We start from the raw sequence: 22,781 nt of genomic DNA on the forward strand, positions 1-22,781 counted from the left end.
CACCCGATGCACATAATTAAAACTTGTGCTGCCGAGGGTTTTTACATATTTGCCTACTGGCTGCTATTGTTAAAGGACCACTCTAGGCACCCAGACTACTTCAGCTTAATGAAGTGGTCTGGGTGCCAGGTCCAGCTAGGGTTAACCCAATTTTTTACAAACATAGCAGTTTCAGAGAAACTGCTATGTTTATAAATTGGTTAAGCCTTCCCCCTAATCCTCTAGTGGCTGTCTCATTGACAGCCGCTAGAGGCGCTTGCGTGATTCTCACTGTGAAAATCACAATGAGAGCACGCAAGCGTCCATAGGAAAGCATTGTAAATGCTTTCCTATGCGACCGGCTGAATGCGCGCGCAGCTCTTGCCGCGCGTGCGCATTCAGCCGACGGGGCGGAGAGGAGGAGGAGAGCTCCCCGCCCAGCGCTGAAAAAAGGTAAGTTTTACCCCTTTTCCCCTTTCCAGAGCCGGGCGGGAGGGGGACCCTGAGGGTGGGGGCACCCTCAGGGCACTCTAGTGCCAGGAAAACTAGTATGTTTTCCTGGCACTAGAGTGGTCCTTTAAATAAACACATTGAGGGGAGTAAGAATGATAAAGATACTGAACATGCCCCAACAGTTACTTTGTCCGATGCTAATGAACTTCAGAATGATTAAGATCTGGTCAGAAATTTGACCGCTCTAGCTAAAAAAAATGAACTGAATGCTCTATCACAAAAAAAAAAAAAAAAATGAACGGGAGACATAAACACCACCTCATCATCACCAATATTTACAGAGCTTTGCCACAGGTTGTAAGAAGAATTTGGACATGTACGGTTTAAACCAGACTCTAAACACAGGTGAAGAGTATTGTCTCCATTGTTTTCTGCCAATCAGGAGGAGAAAAAAGTTGCAATTTGACAGCGGACACTGAGAAGGTTGGCAGATTGAGAGACTGTCTGCATTTCCACATATCTCCTTCTTAGATGTGTCACATATATTTATAATGACTGATGTTTTATTATTTTAGAATCTCAGTAATTCTTACTAAGCACTGGCCGGGCCCCTGAAAGTATAGGGCCCCTGAAAATATAGGGCCCATCGGGTGGCCCTAAAATGGGTCCTATCAGTGTGCGGGCCACCGCTACACATTGGGCCCCCAGGACCACCAGGCCCGTGACAACCATTATTGGTTGTCACCCCATAATGGCGGTCCTGCTGAAAAGATGAAGGGTACGTCTGGATTCCAGCAATAGCAAGTTTAGCTCTTTAAGCTTGTCACAAAGGTGGGTCATTTAATAACATTGTAACATTGTAGCACAAAGTGTCAGAACGAGTTAAACAATGTAGTAGGTTTATTAAGGTGGGTTTGTGGTGAAGGTGCATATACTACATCCCCATAATCTATGATTGGCATCAAACATTTGTTTTTTACTTTTTTGGGTGGATACAGAAACATCTTCCCACATCTCTCAGGAGAGAGCCATCAGTTGATATATATTTATATACAGCTACAGCGTGGGAATACTGGAGTCTGTCTCCGCTATCAATCCTTAGCTAGAGGGAACATAAGATGGGCATTGAAATCTCTTCTCTTATTATGTGTGTATTGTAATCTCTACAAAGCGGGTCTGTGAATAAAATACTATCATTTAATGCCTCTGACCTTCTCACACCTTATGCAGTATTTACAATGTGAGCCTTCAGTGAAGCTGCTTCCCTAATCACTGTACAACCTATGCATGTCTATTCTTTGCTTACAGCATCTGTATATACATTCTATGCACATCCTTCTATTCTAATATCCGTATACTTGCTGCATTTTCACTAGTCTAGTCAATGGTTAATGGCCTATGTACAGTGCCCCCCCCGAGGGACTGGGATTGGCTGGGAAATCTCTCACACTTGCTCTCACAGAAGCCGCAGATTTGCAGTAGGGGAAGCACACATGTATGAAAAACGGATTATTTTAGATTTTTTTTTTATTTTTTATTTTTTTTGTTAATTGTTTTTGCATTATCTCTAGAATGCATTAAAAATAGTAAGAGCACTTTGGCCTGGAGCGAACTGACCTAGTTCCAGTATGAAAAACACCAATGCAAATAGAATACACCTTCCTGAATTTCATGAGATCATATTCCTGGATATAACAGTGGTAGTGAAGGATAGACAGACAGAACACCGACAGACAGACAGACCGACAGGCACACCGACTGACCGACAGACAGACAAATAATTGGAGAGAGAGGGAGGATTATTAAACTTAATCATATTGATGCATGTATTCTTAAGTGCTACAAAATTCTATTAACAGCTGAGTTTAAACATATTCCTATTACGAGGCTGTCTAACTAATACAACGCCTACAGCAGAATCTTCACTAATATGTCAGTTTATGTAAACCTAACACATTCAACCCAAAACAAAATCAATAAATGTAATATTTTGAGATGTTCTAAGCAATATTTACTCTATTCCCGCAGATCCCTTTCTGATGCCTGCAGTCATAGTTGTTTTGGCAACAAGTGATCACGAGTGCAGACAGCTAACTTCTGTGTTTGGCTGCAAAGTTTTATTTTCAGAAAATCTGCAAGCATAGCTAGGAGGCCTTTTTTTTAAACAATCAATTTGAAAAACAATATCGAATTTGTTTATAGTAGCACAAAATAGTGATTTTACAAATGAAAAATAATCGTGGTAAAAAAAATGCTTTGTTTAATTTAAGGAAAGTGATAGGGTTAATTAGTATGGGAGTTAATTACTTAGAGTTTGTGTAAGTGTTAGAGCAGTTTAAGTATAGTGCTTAAGGATTAGTGTTAGGGAAGTGTATGGTATAGGGCAGGTATAGGCAACCTTCGGCACTCCAGATATTTTGGACTACACCTCCCATGATGCTTTGTCAGCATTATGGGTGTAAGAGCATTATAGACCATTTTTTTTAAATACCTGGGTATGTTGTTAGACCCCAATCTATCTTTTGGCCTCCACATAGAAAAACTTGTATCTAAACTTTATCCAAAACTAGGTGCCCTGTACAGAAACAAATCCTGCCTAAGCCCTACAGTAAAGGAAAAGATTGTACAGCAAATGCTGATGCCAATCATTGATTATGGGGATGTAGTATATGCATCTGCACCGCAATCCCACATTAATAAACTCTACATTACATAACTCGTTCTGCCGATTTGTGCTACAATGTAATTACAGGACCCACCATTGTGACATGCTAAAATAACTAAACTGGCTGTTGCTGGAAGCCAGATGCACCCTTCATCTTTCCAGCCTTGTGTTTAAGAGCTCTTCTAGGAAACTCCCACCATACCTGAGCAGAATGCTCTCGCCAGCTATTCCCACCTCCTATAATCTCCGAACCAGTACCAGCACTTTATTTAGTCTACCTCAATAAAAATAAAAGTGTCTCGATCCTCCTTCTCCTACAGAGCGCCGCAATTGTGGAACGACCTCCCGCACACTTTCAAATTTTCCCTAAGCCTAAAGTCCTTTAAGAGATCCCTCTCTACATACCTCAAAACAGAATGCACGTGTCATGGGTGATTATATATTTCCTACCTGTTCTATGGTAAATTCTGTATATGTTGTGTGTTAATATTGTTTTTGAATTTTGTGTTTGTATTGTATTTGTATTTTATTGTACCCTAATGTAACAATGCAATGATTTGTGGACCCAGGACATATTGAAAACAAGAGAAATCTCAATGTATCTTTCCTGGCAAAATATTTTATAAATAAATAAATAACAAAGGAAGTGGAACTTGCCTTAAGCTCCACCCATTGTCAAGATTGTCAAGTACAGGGAAAAAAACATAAGACAGTCTCTACTTTGTAGTATGCTTTAAAGAGAAATAGATTAGAAATGAAGAAAAGAAAACCAGATTCTGAAAGAGGAAGAGAAGAGGAAACAAAAGGAGAATGGTAAGTTTGTGGTGAAAGAGACAATTTAAGACCCTTTCTCTTATTCAATTAATTATACACATTTAGGCGACTTCTTGAAACAACTTACAGGATTTTTCTGTCAACGTTTTAATTATTTACAAACTATTATCATGATCTTTATTGGTGTTTGCAGATTGTTTATATATCATATTATAGAGTTATGATGAACACTATTTTGAATGCTATGGCTTATACATTTTGAAATCAATCTGTAGAAAATAAAATCAAAATCAGAATCAGATAGCAAATATATGTATATATATAGCCCAAGTAAAATTATCTTGCTACTGATGAAGATAATATTATATAACTAAATATGTTAACTGTCAGGTTAAAGGGACTTACATTACACCGAGACAACTGTCTCATGCAAAAGCTTTGAATGAGACAGCTGCCTCATTTTGCGTACTGAAATAGTTGTACAATACGTCGAAATTGCATTAAAAATGAAGCAATTATTAGAAAAAACGCATTTACTAGCCCTGCTGATTCTGCTAACACACTGTAAGCAGATGCAACAGGCCTTCTCCTTTGAGATCAGAAGAGGTTCCACCGGTCAGAATGCTCTCATTCTGATTTATGTATTTTTTTATCGCAAATCTAGGCTTTTGGGTGCTTCCCCCAGCCACAGTTCCAAGTTGAATAAGAAAAACAAAAACCAGATAACATATGACATATAAGGCTAATGTCATTTTAATTATACCCTTATTAACAACACTGCGAACATGCTCATGATTCTACGCACTCGCCTGAGCCAACAACTACATAAGCCCTGCAAAGGTTAAAGTGTTGGGTATCGGGTGTATAAGCAAACATCAAAATTCTGTGTGCACTGCTTTACTTCTACCCAGAGCAGCGATTTCTGGCATTTGAAGTTCAGATTTAAATTGTCTACTTAACTTCAGCTTCCAGAAAGGTTTGTGCTTTCTGATAGCATTTGCATGTGTTATTTTTGGACAAGTTAGGAAGAAAGGACAGAAAGGAGCAGGTACGGAAACTAGCAAGAAAGAGGCAATTTAGAATATTGGATGCAGGACAGATGATCAATTTATTATCAGTGTGTCTGTTTGTCCGTCTGTCTGTCTGTATATACACACAGTGATTTTTTTATAACAGAAACGAGTTGAAACAGACAAGAGTTGCAAGGAAATATAAAATTGATTTTTTTTTTTTATGACTTAATTTAAGAAGGTAGCTGGAGCTTCAACTGTTCTTCAGTGACTCGACAAGCTGAGAACAACTGCTCATTATTGTTAAACACATGATTTTGGATACTTGCTATTACACATACTATTTTCTTGAGTGCGTTTTGAAATGACTCCTCACAATTGTAGTAATAGGAAACGTACCATACAATTTACTTTACCTTATCGCTGCAAATTCAATATTCACAATTAAGTTTTCATCTTCACATCCACAGTACCTACCATCAAATTTGCTGTATGTAACATATGATTTAGTCCTAAAATTTACATTACATATTGAAACAACGCAATTTCCTTCTTCAATTGAAAGTGTGGAAAATTGTTCAATAGTTTTTTACTCTTTGTCAGCGTGTATCTAATTATCCAGCGCATTTCACCCAGTTTATTTTAATACCAGCTGAAAATGCATGGCTGTGTTCTGATGTTGTACATTTGTAAGCGCACATTATTCTTCATATATTTGATTTGTTTGACATTTCCAATATTATTTTTTGATGTTCAGGATATCTGCCGTTGATAACTTTGTGACATCAAACGCAAACGCGCATATATAAAAGAAGACAAATACAATAGTACCCACCGAAGGGCAAATTATTTTAGATGTCCATTGTCTTCTCTTGAGCCTATGTGTTCAGCAATCAGAATATCTCATAGAATAGGACCGTTATCAGTGCTCTTTTTTTATTTTAACTTTACTTATTTTTTAATGAGAGGACAAATGATATCACAGTAAAGGAGGAGACTATATTTAAAAGAAGAAAAACTACCACAACCAGAGGACATAGTCTAAAATTAGAAGGACAAAGGTTTAAAAATAATATCAGGAAGTATTACTTTACTGAGAGGGTAGTGGATGCATGGAATAGCCTTCCAGCTGAAGTGGTAGAGGTTAACACAGTAAAGGAGTTTAAGCACGCGTGAGATAGGCATAAGGCTATCCTAACTATAAGATAATGCCAGGGACTAATGAAAGTATTTAGAAAACTGGGCAGACTAGATGGGCCGAATGGTTCTTATCTGCCGTCACATTCTATGTTTCTATCTTTCTATATGTTAATGCTTTAATAAACATTTATTTTGCATGTGATGTATTCACTAAACTGGGAGTTGCGAAGAAAAATGTGTTCCTATGGAGGATTTGAAGATGCTGCACGTGCTCATGCAAATGATGCACTATGCTGGATGTTCTCATGCATAGGATGCACTATGGGATGCCCACATGCAAAGTAGGCACTATGGCCAGTGGAGGCAGTGTTCTGCTCTGAGTAATGTCATGCTGGGAAACTTTGGGTTTTGGCATTCATGTGGTTATCATGCACCGTTCTATATACCAAAAATTGCTCATGAATGGTTTTAGGAACATGACAAAAAGTTGAAGGTGTTGCCTTGGCCTCCAAATTTCTCAGATCTCAATCTGATTAAGCATGTGTGAGATGTGCTGGAACAACAAATCTGATACATGGAGGCCCCACCTTGAAACTTGCAGGACTTAAAGGATCTGCTTCTAATGTCTTGGTGCCAGATACCATAGGACACGTTGAGAGGTCTTGTGGAGTCCATGTTTTGATGCATTGGAGCTGTTTTGGCAGCACAAGGGAGACCTACACGATATTACGCAGGTGGTTTTAATGCCGTGGCTGATCACTGTATGTTTAACAATGAAAATTCCCTAATTTCTTACCATATAACGTAGATGCCTAAAAAAAAGATCATGTCAGTGTTGTCTTGGTAACAAATCCACTGTTGTGTACTCGACCATGAAATGAGTCCAGTGTATTGAATTCACAAAGCTACATTGTTACACTTTCCAACATACTGGCATGCAAACTGAATCTTGGAAATTTATAGCTTGTCTCCTTATTGCCTTTGCTGTATTCACACACAGTCATTGGCACTTCTCACCTCTGTTGTTTGCTAATGGTAATAACAGAATGGAAAGATAATGATAAAACATGTCTCTTACTTTACTACAATTATACTTTTGGATGATACCCTACAGTGACAGTGTTTCACTTCACAACTGTCAATCTGCAGTTTCCAACTTCCTTAATAGGTTTTATGTGCACATAGGGAGAGAAAACATATTGGCTTAATCCTTTCCATTACAGTAAGCCTGATGGTTTTGTTTATATGAATCTCCTTGACTCGGGGCATCACCAGCTATTCTCTCTGCATTCTAATGGAGAGGTATACTGTCAAGATCCCATCAAATGCTTATCTAGCTGCGTAGCATAGCAATTGTCAGAGGTTAGCTCTAACTGACAGCAATGCACTAACTGTAAGATAATGGCTTTTCAATATGCTGCTTTTTTTTTTGTACCTCCTGAAAAATAATACCTGTCAACACCTCAGACACTAGCGAGTTACAGGAAGAAGCATGTTAATGGCTGAAGCCAAAATATATTGCTGTACTCATGGGGAAACAAGAGCTAGACGTGAATTATTCACCACAATGCCTCTAGATTGTGAAGAAAAGAGCATTTTCAATTTTCTGCTCTTCTCCTAGATTGTTACATTATCACATCTGTATTGTTTCTGAAATCTGAGCTGGTGCCCTGAAACCAAATGGCAAAACAGACATTCTATATAACCATGGTCACAAAAACCTCGCTACATAAGTTAGAGGTTTATTTCACGAAGGAGGAATCTACAGAATAACCAGTTATTGAACAAACATTCCATGTTACGTCTCGAAATAGGAATCAGGGGAGTTTGTTTATCAAATAATAGCCTAAGACTAAAGTCTAAAGAAATAACCCTCATGTATCTTCATTGCCTATGTGTATTATATACATAGACAATCCTTGTAAATGGTTTAGCTAAATAACTTATTTGTTGGTAGTTTTTGTTGCAGGTACATATTATAACTGAGTCTTGGGAGATTCATCATGGGTAATTTTACAAAGGAACAATGGGTAAACATTGTGGACTTTTACTTGAGTGAGATCGGGATGTGATTGAAATTTTTGTACGTCCTGTAGTGGAAAATTGTCCTGGAATGTGGTTTTAACAGGATGTAGCTACTGCCCGTACAGGCAGGGCCACATAGACCACCCAAGAGAAATGTTCGGTGAATGGATAATTTCAAGAAATTCCCAGATTAATTGGCTGCCACATTCTGCCACCCGTTAAACTCCATATTACTACATGTGAGGATATCTGAAGGAGCGGGTGTACATGAACAAACAACATACACTTGAGCAGCTCAAGGAGAAAATCTATGCAGAAATTTCACCACTAAAGCTTCAAACATTAATTAATGTTATGAACAATGCAATCAAAAAATAATGTCATGAACAATGCAATCAATTTTAAATTCTGGTTCTTGCTTTCAAATCGCTACATAATGCTGCTCCCACCTATCTATCCTCCCTTATGCACAAGTATGTCCCGTCTAGGCCCTTTCGATCTGCTAAAGACTTATGTCTATCGTCTGTCCGTACTACCACCTCTGATGCTCGCCTTCAAGATTTCTCGAGGGCTGCACCGTTCCTATGGAACTCGCTTCCCTCCTCCGTTAGATGCTCACCCAGTCTCCACTCCTTCAAAAAAATTGTTAAAAACCCACTTCTTTATAAAAACGTATCAATTAAAATGTTAATAGCTCCCGACTGATTCCTCTTCTGCAACTGTCACTAGTCTAATACTATCCTAACCTTTTTGTGTCATTTTACCCCACTCCCTCTAGCATGTAAGCTAATTGAGCAGGGCCCTCAACCCCTCTGTTCCTGTGTGTCCAACTTGTCTGGTTACAACTACATGTCTGTTCGTCCACCCATTGTAAAGCGCCACGGAATTTGATGGTGCTATATAAATAACATAATAATAATAATAATAATAATAATAATAATAATAATAAAAGAGCCCGAAATAAATTTCCATACGTTAAGCCTTCATTGTAAGCAATATCATTGAAATTGGTTCATTAATAAAAAAAAGTAATTGACTCCTCAAACCCGACTCTGAATTTTGGCCCACCCTGCAAAATGGTATATTCATATAGAACATTTATATTCATATGAAACAAAATTTTCACAGTATAAATTGTTCAGAAATTACTTTGGTTTATATACAATCACCTTTGTGATCAATGTGATTAATTATTGCTAAGTCAGTATTCTAGGAAAGATTTAAAGCTCTATGTTATATCTTTGAGTAACAGGAGATATTTGATTTTTATCTCTGTAGAACACAAAGGCTTATCCAGCATGTCATTCTAAAATTATTTATTTGTATTGTTTTGTTAATGAACAACAGAGGAAGTGTGGGAAATCTGTTGACAATTATCAAAACCATGCTAAGCCTGAATCCTTCCTCTGTAAGGGGTCCAACCGAGCTTGAATAAAATGAATGACATAATTAGTCAGAATTACCTTTGTGATTGATTAAACAACCTTTCTATTTTTTTTAAAGTATTATTTATTTTCCCAAATATAAAGTCATAATTTAAAACCACCCTTTTAGATATTATTAAAATGTATAAACCGCAGGGGAATCAGTGTTTGTTTTTAGCTCAGTCACATATTGTCACGGTAATATACCCCAACACGCAGGAATAGTTCAACAGTCAAGAGACAAGAAACAGAGTTCGTCTTACCGGACCTTAGAATGGCCGGACTAGGACGAGAGAAAGACAGAGTCAGAACAAGCCGAGGTCAAGGGAACTGAGAGACAGCGTAACGTAGAACAAGCCGAGGACTGGTACACAGAGGACAAAACAGCGGATAAGCAAGCAAGGATAAGGAGAGAGCGGAGTCAGGAACAAAGCCAAGGTCAAGCACCAAAAAACCAACTGAACGATACAAGCACTAAAGGGAACTGGACAGAAACCACGATAGGGCAAGGAGCAAGGGAAACAGGTGAGTATAAATACCCTAAGGTTCACTTTGATTGGCCCCTGTCATATCCACGCCCCCAAAACGTGAGTGTATGGGGAATGTGGCCTGACAGGGGCCAATGGGAGACTGATTCTAATTTAGTCTCCCACTGTCCCTTTAAGAGCGCGCCCGAGACGCGCGGCGCGCTCTTAGTGTCGGGCGGGACACGTGACCGCTTCTCGCGGTCACTGCCCGCCTGACTGATCTTATCGTTGGCTGAGCCGCGCGCGGCTCGTGCAGGAGCAGGACCGCGCGCGGCGAGAAGAGAGGACCCCGGCCGGCCCCTGGAGAGGGTAAGTACCGCTACAGTACCCCCCCTGAAGACACGCCCACCGGGCGGGGAGGAGCAGGCCTGGCAGGAAAACGAGCGTGGAAAGAACGCACAAGGCGAGGAGCGTGAACAGCGTCAGCGGAAATCCAACTGCGTTCCTCAGACCCATAGCCCTTCCAATGTACCAGATATTGGAGGCGACCCCGAAGCAAACGAGAGTCAATTACAGCCGCCACTTCAAACTCCTCATGGCCCTCCACAGAAACCGGAGGAGGAGGAGGGACATGCCGAGTATAACGGTTGCACAGGAGGGGTTTTAACAAGGAGGTATGAAACACGTTAGGAATGCGTAAATTTTTTGGAAGATCCAAAGCATACGAGACAGGATTAACCACATGCAAGATACGGACCAATAAAACGAGGGGCCAACTTCATAGAAGGCACACGAAGACGAATATTGCGAGTAGAAAGCCAAACCCGGTCTCCCACAGCATAGGATGGAGCCGCCCTGCGATGCTTGTCTGCCTGAACCTTCTGGCGAGCAGCTGAGGCCACCAAAGAACACTGAACCTGCTCCCAAGTATTACGTAGACTAGCCAAATGTTCGTCCAGAGCTGGCATGCCCTGTAAGGAGAATGCAGCTGGAAGAACCACGGGATGCCGGCCATAAACAACGTAAAAAGGGCTGTTAGCGGAGGATTCATGAGCAGCATTATTACGAGCAAACTCAGCCCAAGGAAGAAGGTCAGCCCAATTGTTCTGATGGTGGGACACGAAACAACGAAGATACTGCTCTAGAGATTGGTTGGCACGTTCAGCAGCTCCATTAGACTGGGGGTGGTAGGCTGAAGAAAACGAGAGGGAGATACCCATCTCTGTACAAAACGTTCTCCAGAATCTGGAGATAAACTGGCTACCCCTATCGGACACGATCGAAGTGGGAATACCATGCAACCGAAACACCTCCCTGGCAAAGATAGAGGCAAGTTCCCTGGATGATGGCAATTTGACAAGAGACACAAAATGAGCCATCTTAGAAAAACGATCCACAATCATCAGGATGACAGTTTTACCATTAGAGGGAGGTAATTCAACAATGAAATCCATGGATATATTGGACCACGGTCTCTCGGGTATGGGCAACGGATGTAACAACCCACAAGGAACTCTGTGGGAGGACTTCATACTGGCACAAGTGCTACAGGCATTAACGTAATCGGTGACGTCCTTGCGCAAGGAAGCCCACCAGAAATATCTAGAAACTGCTGAGAATGTCTTAGAAATACCAGGGTGTCCAGCAGTTCTAGTGTCATGATATAATGACAAGATGTCTCGTCTCTCCGGTATATCAACGAATAGCTTATCAGCAGGCCTCTCCCCAGGAGCCAAGTATTGTTTAGCCTGAATAGCTTGTAAGAGAGAAGACGAAATGGAAAGAACAGTAGTCGCTATTATTCTGTCAGGCGGAATGACAGGGGTAACATCGACCTCGAGTTTGTCAGTAGTCTCGAATTGTCTGGACAGAGCGTCAGCTTTAGTATTACGATCACCCGGTCTGTATGTGATTATGTAATTAAAACGAGACAAAAACAGAGACCACCTGGCCTGCCTAGAAGACAATCTTTTTGCTTCACTAAGGTAAGAGAGGTTTTTGTGATCCGTTAAAATGAGGATGGGATCCCTAGTACCCTCTAGCAGATGTCTCCATTCCTTGAGCGCCAAAATGATAGCAAGGAGTTCACGATTGCCTACATCATAATTCCTCTCTGCTTTGGACATCTGTCTGGAAAAGAAGCCACAAGGGTGTAACGGCTTTTCAGGTGAATCTCTTTGAGACAAGATAGCACCTACCCCTATCTCAGAAGCATCAACTTCAAGAATAAAGGGCAGTGAAGGGACAAGATGCTGTAAAACAGGAGCAGAGGCAAATGTAGCCTTCAAGAATTCAAAGGCCTCGAGTGCTTCTGGTTTCCAGACATGAGTATTACCATCCTTCTTGGTCATTCTGGTTATAGGCACAACAATGGCAGAAAACCCTTTAATAAAACGCCTATAATAATTAGAGAACCCCAGAAAACGCTGAATGGCTTTCAAACCCTGGGGTAGAGGCCATTCCATAATGGCAGACAGTTTCTTGGGATCCATACGAAAACCCTTGGCCGAGATTATATAACCCAAGAATTGGACTTCAGATTGATCAAATGAACATTTTTCGAGTTTGCAATAGAGACCGTTAACCAGAAGAGTTCTCAACACTAATTTAACATGCATGTGATGAGTCTGTAAATCAGTAGAATAAATTAATATGTCGTCCAAGTATACTATAACGAATGTATGTATAAATTGACGTAGGACATCATTAATAAATTCCTGAAAAACTGCTGGGGCGTTACAAAGACCAAAGGGCATCACAGTGTACTCGTAGTGGCCACTCCTGGTATTGAAAGCGGTCTTCCACTCGTGATCCTTTTTGATACGTATGAGATTGTAAGCACCCCTAAGGTCCAATTTAGTAAAAACTGTGGCCTGTTTAAGCCTATCAAATAGTTCTGTGATCAAAGGTATGGGGTACGCATTTTTGACGGTGATTTTATTTAGGCCCCTATAGTCAATACAAGGCCTTAATTCGCCATCTTTCTTAGATACAAAGAAGAAACCTGCCCCTGCCGGGGAAGAGGATCTTCTTATAAATCCCTTCTCTAGAGATTCCTTAATATATTCCTCCATAACCAGATTCTCCTGAGGAGATAAAGGATATATTCTCCCTTTGGGAGGCATCGTACCAGGTAATAAATTAATTGCACAATCGTAAGGCCTGTGAGGTGGCAATCTTTCAGCCTCCCTTTTATCAAAAACAGATTTAAGAGACAGGTACTGAGAGGGTATGACCGTAGGCACGGGAGGAATATTAGTAGAATTCAAAGGGGTGACTTTAACAATACAAGACTCTTGGCAAGAATCACTCCAAGAAACTATTTGTCCTGACTCCCAATCAATGGTGGGATTATGAGTACGTAACCAAGGATACCCTAACACGAGGTGAGAGGAAGGAGAAGTAATGATCTGAAACCGAATGGTCTCAGAGTGTAACACCCCTGTAGACATATGTAGAGGAACAGTTTCATGTGTGATAACTGGAGAGCATAATGGTCTACCATCTATGGCCTCAACGGCCAAGGGTGTCTCCTTCTCTCTGGTGGGTATGTTATTCTCCTTGACAAAACTGGAATCAATAAAGTTTTCGGCCGCTCCGGAATCAACCAGGGCTAGTATATTCCCTGCTATGCAGTTACTATCAAGGTGCAGGGAAACAGGAAGAAGTAATTTATTAAGAGGCAAATGTGAGGACTGTGATGTCACACCCAAGGCCAGTCCTCTATACGGTCTTAGGTGCGATAGTTTCCCGGACGCACGGGACATTCTTGTCTCATATGACCCCTCCTACCACAATAAAGACAAAGTCCCTCCTTTCTCCTATAAAGCTTTTCAGCGTCAGTAAGTTTAGCAACCCCTAACTGCATAGGTTCCTCCTCAGAACCTTTAGATCCCTCGGGAGTCTCAGCTCTAGGGGAGTTAAAGGGAACAAAATGTCTATTTCTGGACCTGGTATATAACCTGTCACGGATCCTGTTATCTATATCGATAAGATAGTCAATCAGGTCCTCCAGGGGTACAGGGAGGTCCTTAGCTGCTACCTCATCCAACATAGTTTCAGACAGACCTTCCATAAACGCGGTAGTAAGCCCATTATTAGTCCAATCTACCTGTGAGGCAAGGGTACGGAACTGAATAGCATAATCGGCTACAGATTTAGATCCTTGCTTTATTCTCATTAATGCCCTGGCGCCGTTTTTTGACCTTTTAGTCGTGTCAAATGTTCTACGAAACGCTGTGAGGAAGCTAGTGAAGTCGTGTACCATAGGCCCATTAGCCTCCCAAATAGGATTTGCCCATTCTAGTGCCTTATCCGTAAGTTGGTGCATAAGAAAACCCACCTTAGATCTATCAGTGGGAAATGAACGTGGGTACATTTCAAAGTGGAACTCCACTTGATTAAGGAATCCCCTACATGTCTTAGCGTCCCCTCCATACCTAGGCGGCGGGGTTAGATGTGCTGAAGCATTAGGCATATTAGCAGTGTCTGGTATAGGGTTTACAGGAGGCGCAGGTACAGGTACCGGAGCTGATCTGGATAACAGTGTCTGGATGGCTTGAGCCATTTGATCCATACGGTGATCCTGTTCTGCGAATCTAGCCTCATGAGTGGCTATCTGTTGTCCTAAACCTGCGGGGTCCATGGCCCTATCGTAATGTCACGGTAATATACCCCAACACGCAGGAATAGTTCAACAGTCAAGAGACAAGAAACAGAGTTCGTCTTACCGGACCTTAGAATGGCCGGACTAGGACGAGAGAAAGACAGAGTCAGAACAAGCCGAGGTCAAGGGAACTGAGAGACAGCGTAACGTAGAACAAGCCGAGGACTGGTACACAGAGGACAAAACAGCGGATAAGCAAGCAAGGATAAGGAGAGAGCGGAGTCAGGAACAAAGCCAAGGTCAAGCACCAAAAAACCAACTGAACGATACAAGCACTAAAGGGAACTGGACAGAAACCACGATAGGGCAAGGAGCAAGGGAAACAGGTGAGTATAAATACCCTAAGGTTCACTTTGATTGGCCCCTGTCATATCCACGCCCCCAAAACTTGAGTGTATGGGGAATGTGGCCTGACAGGGGCCAATGGGAGACTGATTCTAATTTAGTCTCCCACTGTCCCTTTAAGAGCGCGCCCGAGACGCGCGGCGCGCTCTTAGTGTCGGGCGGGACACGTGACCGCTTCTCGCGGTCACTGCCCGCCTGACTGATCTTATCGTTGGCTGAGCCGCGCGCGGCTCGTGCAGGAGCAGGACCGCGCGCGGCGAGAAGAGAGGACCCCGGCCGGCCCCTGGAGAGGGTAAGTACCGCTACACATATTCACAGTTACCTGTGTCACTCTTTGAGGCACTATTTATCGCCTACATTTGTATAAGCTACCTTGGAAGTAAACATTATAAGCATTGTAAAACTGAACTTTAGCTACAACTAACCAACCTTGAAACTTTTTTTTGCTTTTTTTTGCTTTTTTGAAACTTTTAATATTTTAATTCTTTTTACTTTTTTTTTTTTTTTTTTTTACTTTTTTCTTCTTCAAGCTACACCAGCTAACTAAATCACCAATTGAAAATGAATAAAATAAATAAATAAATGTAACCCCTGAGGGCTAAAAAAAAAATCAAATTTAACCTCTTAAGGTAGGAAAGAACACAAGACAGATCACAGTAAAGTACTGTGATTTGTATTCTGATCACTGCAAGCAGTGATCAACGGCAGGGGAAGTGTTAAATCTGGGTTTAGAGTTTTAATTTTATTGACATAGTTCAATCACTAGCAGCCAACAAAGTAACTCTCTGATCTGTCTCTCTCAACTTCACAACTGACAATGAGGTAGAGGGAGGCGGATCAGATACCCTACCAGCACTGTGATCACTGTGACTGGCTGTCCCAGTGAAAACAGTGATCACATGTACTGAGACAGTGCCACTTGCTGTTGCTGATCTGCCTCAGACATCGAGGCACCCAGCAACAACATTAACCACACGATTGCTGCAATCACAATGATCTGGTGTAATAATTATAAATATATATCTTAAGGGGTTAAATGACCCCAAAGTCACCCATGCTGCTTCATCTTAACAAAGTGATCTGTGTGCAATGGACCTGTCTTTTTAATCCTGAAATGTAAAACTTTGCATTTTTTGAGGAAATGTATACATTGCAATGTTAAGTCCTCCTCTAGTGACTGGAATACTGACAGCCACTAGAAGCGCTTCCACAGCAGTAACCGAGTAAATCTCAGTCATATGATGTGGAAGCCCACCATAGGAAATGGTCCACAATGCTCCTCTATGCATACTCTATGACATTTATTTTTACTGTACAAGGGTACAGTAAAAAGAAATGTCATATTTTTATTTATTTTTACTGTACAAAGGTGAGGGGGAGTACTGACTACACATAGGGTCAGGACCCTAAATCTTTAGGAATACAGGTTTGTGTTCCTAATACTTTAGTGTTTCTTTAAATTATTCACCACAACCTTTTTCTGTTACAAAATCCATTTGTGGCTCTTAGACACTTAAATCTCGAACTTAACATTTAGTTTAGGAGCTGTCAGTAACATCTGCCTAGACCAACATCCAATTTACAGATACTTTTTTAGTAAATTTATTGATAGCACTCTGCAATTTATGGATACTTTTATTCAGCACACTGATGGCATTTTTCAATTAATTGTTAATGTTCTTCTGTCTTTTAAAATGATTCAACCCTCTCTGGTATCATAAATCTTAAAGCTACCAAACCTGTGCTCCAGGAACATCCAAGGGTATATGTCTTTATGATTTCCTTATATGAGTTAAAAGCCATTATCAAGTAGCTCACTTAATACTTGAGGTGGCCACCTGTGTTTATAGAACAAGCCTAGAATTCTGCATTTTATTTGGTCCTTGAGAAGTTGGCAGAGGATCAAAGATATAGCTCACATCAATCACAGACAGGTACAACAGACAATATAGAAATGGTAAGATAGATCAGTTAGGATAATATGTAACTGATCTACCTTTGGTGAAATAGGTCATCCATGGTTCATTATTTTATAATTTTATAGATAATAACTATAGTTTTGTTGTTCCTAAGGCCTCGATATAAAAGCTTTCCAAATGATTCAATACTGTTAGAATAACATTCCTATTGGTTTGGTCCAAGATTAATACAATTTTGGATTGGTATTAGCACATTGATATACAATTGCACAGGAATAACTCTCCCTAAAACAACTGAGATATTTTTGCAACTTTTCCCTAAGAACATTACTCTGACATTTAAATATCTAATCTATCATATAATTATAGCACCTCTAACAGTTATTGGTAGAGACTGCCTGAAGGCAAATACACCAACTATAGCATCTTGTATACAAATTATAGCAACCACCAAACACTACGAAAAAATGGCCAGAGAAGCCAGACCACCTCAGAAGTTTTGGAAGGAGGCCTGATCTAAATGGGACAGATATCTGAAAATAGCAATGGTCAAAATATGAGACCAAACGTTCAAATATTCAAACCATCGATCTTATAAAACCGATCTGACTGCTGCGCCCATCGCCCGAGATGAGCAATAATGTACAATGTAAAATTAAGATCACAAACTCCTAACAAGGAGAGCATTAAGAAAGTCCTTATGCAAATCCCCCCAAAAAGCCTCAGGTTTGGAATCCTATAATCCAATCGCTGTATAATCATAGAACTCTTTGACAATAAGATATGATAAGATATTATCTATAAGATATGATATGATGATTAAAATCTTGGTGCCAACCATCACAGATCCTAGCTCCAACCGTCCTTCCTCCTTCCTTCCCCTACATACCTCTAGATCTTTTGGCCCTCTTTCCCCTTTTGTATGTTTACTTTCACAAAAAATGAATAATGTGCACACATTGTTTTGATTACGAAAGCATGCGTTGATAAATTGTTAAGTCGCTTGTAATGTACAGAAAAAGTCGATAATAATTATTTATAGTATGTTACATATGCTGTGTGCACTTAAAAAAAAAAAAAAAAGAAAAATTTTCCAAATTATTTATCTACAAAAATTGGTTACTTGTGACTTCCCTAGATAAATCGTTTGGAAAGTTTTTCTAATAGTATTAAATCATTTGGAAAACTTGTTAAATTGAAGCCTAAAGTCGAGAGAATTACAGGAAGAAATGATTGGCAAAATCAGAAAGCTCTACTTACAGATTACCTGTTGCCAAATTTCGAATTAAGTTAAAAGTTAGGTGCTTGATTTTCTATCTGAAATCACCAATAGTTGGTGTCTTTTTTTTAGTTGTCTTACAAATGGGACCTTTTTGAGAACCTAAAAATAAAATGGACATCTGATGGCTCTTCAGTAGGACTTTAACTGCCAGCCCACATAAATATCAGGCAGTCACTCACAACTCCAAGCGTTAATGCGTTTCAGCTACAGTATGTTAAAAGGATCACAAACTAAAGCCGTAGCATATAAATCAGAACGTTTACACCATTCAAAAACTGGATGTGTTAAGAACACTATTTATTTCTCATGTCTTTCCACATTTTACAAACCCATTTTTTGTAGCAATGTAAGAATGAGTCAGATCTTGGCAAAAAATCATTTTAAGTTACACTGTAAATCTCCATCTTTTATCTCAATTAAACACACCTCCTTTGCCAGTAGTTACTGAAATAACATTTGCACTTTTTAATTTTTTTTTGGTCTTAAAGTTCCTTGTTCATATGTTTCTTTGGGCACTAATGCTCTCTAACCAAAGCCAATTCGAGGCAACGAGAAATTTAAAAATAATTAAGTAGGACATAAAAAAGTGGATATAAAACACTTCTGAGCATTTATTAATAAAAACAAAACTGAACATTTAAATTTCAAATGTTATGTTTTCTTTTACGTTAATTCTGCATGCAACCCATTACAACAGGTAAATATAAATTCTAACTGTGCCATATCCAGTGGGAGAGCTCCAGTTTCTGACCACTGTCCTATTCACACAAGTTATTCATGTGCTGTACCACTGAGAACACCAGTGGAAATCCATCCTATGCTTTGTGTGAACAAATCATTGAGCCCAATTACAGCCATACAGTAGTAATATCTGTTCCGTGCCAGAGAGCACACCTGATAATATAACTTGCGCACATTTTGCGTATGTCAGCTTTACGAGCATGTACCCTATTCCATTCCATTTCACATGCAAGTAATGCTCCCCCCTACACATCGGTGATATACTCCCAATCAAGTGCAAATGTCATTGGCAGGGACCTTGAAATGACCTTGTCATCTTGTTTCCTGAATTAATTGGTGAGGGCAAACTGCGGCTAAAATTATTCATGAGCTAGAGATACAGATTTTTACCATCAATAAAACAAACAACTGGTAAAGGCTGCCAAGGGAACACATGAGCTGAGATTTATCAAGAGTTTTAGAGCTATTGGCTGACCATTCACACAATTCAGAGTGCACATTAATAATGCAGACTGGATCAATATTAACAATACTATACATGCACAACTGCACATTGGCCTAGAACTGACCTACACCCAACACAGTGAAAAGCCATTGAAGATTCAGCACTGTCGCTCAACTGGCTATATGAATACTTTACTATTAAGTAGATTGTTTACATATGAAAGTTGTTATATAATCACATCAAATATTCAATGCACAAGGAAGGTTAAATTGGACACTCTTCAAGACCACAAAGAATATGCATAGAGTACAGTACATTAACGTAATAAAGAAAAATGGTAGAAAATGTATCTGACAAACCTTTTTCTTGTTCGATGGGCAGATATAGAAGTTGTCTATGACCGTCGTAACACCAGCTTGCAGATTTAATTTTGTGTACGAAGTCCCATAATCAGATGATCTGGAAAAAGAATAATAAAATGATGTAAAAATGCTACGTATTTTTAGAATCACCAGGTAAACAGCACTAGTGAAGATTTTATTGATTACGTAAACTTATGGTTGGGCTTATGGGTGGGATAAACTTTAAGGGTGGGCTGGCACTTGCAATTATAAAAAGGTGGAACGTGGAACTATGAAAATACACATTAAAGGGTCACTTCTAAATTCATTTTTAGTTTATTTGACGAGATTGATGGTAGGGTTTACTTTTGCTGATCTTTCCAAGTAAAACATGTTTGTGCCACTATCGCTGAACAGTGGACACATGTTCAACTACTCCACTGCCAGCTACATCTTCCTGCAGGTCCTTTGTCATAATATGAGATTTTTGTTAACCATTCTGTATGAGATTTCTCTTGATCTTCCAGATATTACTCTAATTTCAACAGTTCATCTTTACGTTCATCTCTTAATGACATTTTGGACAGTAGAAACTGCAAGCAAGAGGCTTCCTGCTTCATAAGAGCCAATTATCTGTTGTCGGCTATTTAGAGAAACCAGAGATAGTTGACTGTAAACAGTGGGGTTCCAAGTGTCAGAGAATTTATTAATCTCTGTCACCAGTAGAGTATGATCCTGACGGAATGAGACAGTTTAAACACTAACAATCCTGTGACCTTACAAAGAAATCACCAAAAGGAGCCCAAACATTTGCACATGACCCATTAACAGCTTTATTTTTTCCCATTAGTTAATTCTGTAAATATATAATAACTGTGCATAATGTTTGGCAGAAAGTTGTTATTTACGGTTTTTTTATTGCAGGGCATGTCGAAAATCATCAAAATGCATTATTTGGTCAGGGGTGCCCAAACTTTTGCAACTGTATGTATAACAAAACAATACGCACAAACTATCAAGGAAAACGTTTTAATCACAAAGAGTATGTTACAAACATTTAGTTTAATATCAATACATTAATTTTCCCTTATGAAATTAAGAATGCAGATAAAATGAGTCAGTGTGGCACCATATAAATAAACTGTGCTAACACCATATATTATAAAGTAATGGTCCATTGACTCATGTGAAAGCCCAGAGTGACAGTCCTTCGTGTACCATTGACATAATGACAAATGGGACTAATAGTACACAGGAATAAAACAGTCAAACTAGTTTCTATTTCCGAATCATATTTTCACAATGATAATGTTAAAAGCAAAAAGCACTCTCAATCACTCATCGCTGTTAGGGTCAAAGCTTCTCTCTGATTTGTCATCCTTATTTAAGATAAGGAGTTCATTTAACATTCTTTGCCAAGGTGGACTGATTCGTTGGTCTTCTATTAAACCTTAATGAATAAGGATCCTCTGCCTCGATGGATTCACTTTAAGTTCCTCTCCCATATACTCTCTCTATGTTCCTCTTTGCCTCCCTGTCTCCTTTCAGGTACGGTCTTTGCTAATATTCCACTGAAGATAGTAGAAAAATATTTAGAGTTCCTTTAACATATTGATGAATTTGACTTTCTTACAGCAGCACCAGTAGTCAAGGCCACTATTTCCAAGGGAAGCAATTAATACAGTATACATGGAAATTCTTTGTCAGTGTAAACTAAGCCAAACTTGTTTCAAGCTTTGTTTTTACCATAATGGGTTTACTCCCTAGTTGTTCATAAATCTTCTTTTGAGAGTAGTACAAGATGAAAATACAAAATAATCTTTGTCTCAGAGTATGTACTGTGCCACCATAGTAATCTATCAATTATTTTCTTGTGATGAAACATTAAATAATAAAATGTATTCCTAATGCTATAGTACTCTGTTGGCCATTTAGGTGACTGGCCAACGCCAGCAAGGAGTAAAAAAGGTATTTTACTTACCTTTTCTCTCTCACATCCAGGCTCCACAGGGATGCTCCTCCACCTTTCATCAAAATCAATCATCTCATCCAATTCAAAGCTTTCCATAGAAAAGCTTTGGGCGTCTAGTGCACTTGTGCGGTAAAATGTTACGCTGCACCAATCAGATGGTCTGATAAATGGACAGTTTTACTAGAAGCATTTAAACCCTGCAATTAGTTTTTAGGTACAGGGTTAAAAGGTTAAAAGGGGGTGAGGTGGAGGTGGCACCAAGACCACTTCAATTAGATGGCACTAGAAAAAGTGCAGAGTCGAGCTACAAAATTGATACAAGAAATGGAGCATTTTAGTTACGAAGAAAGGTTAAAAATTGTAAATCTCTTTAGTTTGGAAAAACAGCGTCTCAGATGGGATATGATAACATTATACAAATATATTCGTGGTCAGTACAAACCATTATCTGGAAATCTATTCATGAACAGGTCTATACATAGGACATGAGGTCACACATTTAGGCTGGAAAAAAGGAGATTTCATCTAAGGCAAAGAAAATGTTTTTTTACAGTAAGAGCAATAAGGATATGGAATTCTCTGCCCGAAGAGGTGGTTTTGTCAGAGTCTATACAGATGTTTAAACTGAAATTGGATAAATACTTGCAAAAACACAACATACAGGGATATAATTTCTAATTAGTGGGGTAATAGCTGCTTGATCCAAGGAGATATCTGACTGCCATTTTGGGGTCAAGAAGGAATTTTTCCTAGTTTGTTGCAAAATTGGAAGCACAGACTGGGTTTTTTGCCTTCTTTTGGATCAACAGCAAAAATATATGTGAGGAAGGCTGAACTTGATGGACGCACATCTCTTTTCAGCTTTGTAACTTTGTCCCTATGTAAGTAATCTAGGTGCTTATAGTGACCCTTTAATAGAGAGAAAAGAAAGACTTCACTTTAGTGTTATTTAAATAGTTCCAAAGAATCGTTACTAACTAGCTTTTATAATATCTTATTATTTTATAAAGTACTAATACCATTTTTTTTATTATTTCTTTAAAACATTCAAATAAAAAAAATGTCAACGCCAACTTGCATTGTCTCTTTAAACTCCACTTTCACTTGACCTCCTAATATCTAAGGAGCGTAAA

The 22,781-nt window shown here is 39.4% G+C and overlaps 1 protein-coding gene across 2 annotated transcripts in view; it reads right to left on the bottom strand.

The window, feature by feature from the left end:
- The window catches only part of SORCS2 (sortilin related VPS10 domain containing receptor 2), an 863,802-nt gene that overhangs the window by 413,346 nt on the left and 427,675 nt on the right, over nt 1–22,781 (bottom strand). For both annotated transcript variants that reach the window (XM_063457743.1, XM_063457741.1), the window contains exon 3: nt 19,695–19,794. In XM_063457743.1, coding sequence (XP_063313813.1) covers nt 19,695–19,794 — 100 coding nt within the window. The remainder of the gene's footprint in view (nt 1–19,694; nt 19,795–22,781) is intronic.

Source organism: Pelobates fuscus, chromosome 6 (assembly GCF_036172605.1).
Source record: "Pelobates fuscus isolate aPelFus1 chromosome 6, aPelFus1.pri, whole genome shotgun sequence".
Classification (NCBI taxonomy): domain Eukaryota; kingdom Metazoa; phylum Chordata; class Amphibia; order Anura; family Pelobatidae; genus Pelobates; species Pelobates fuscus.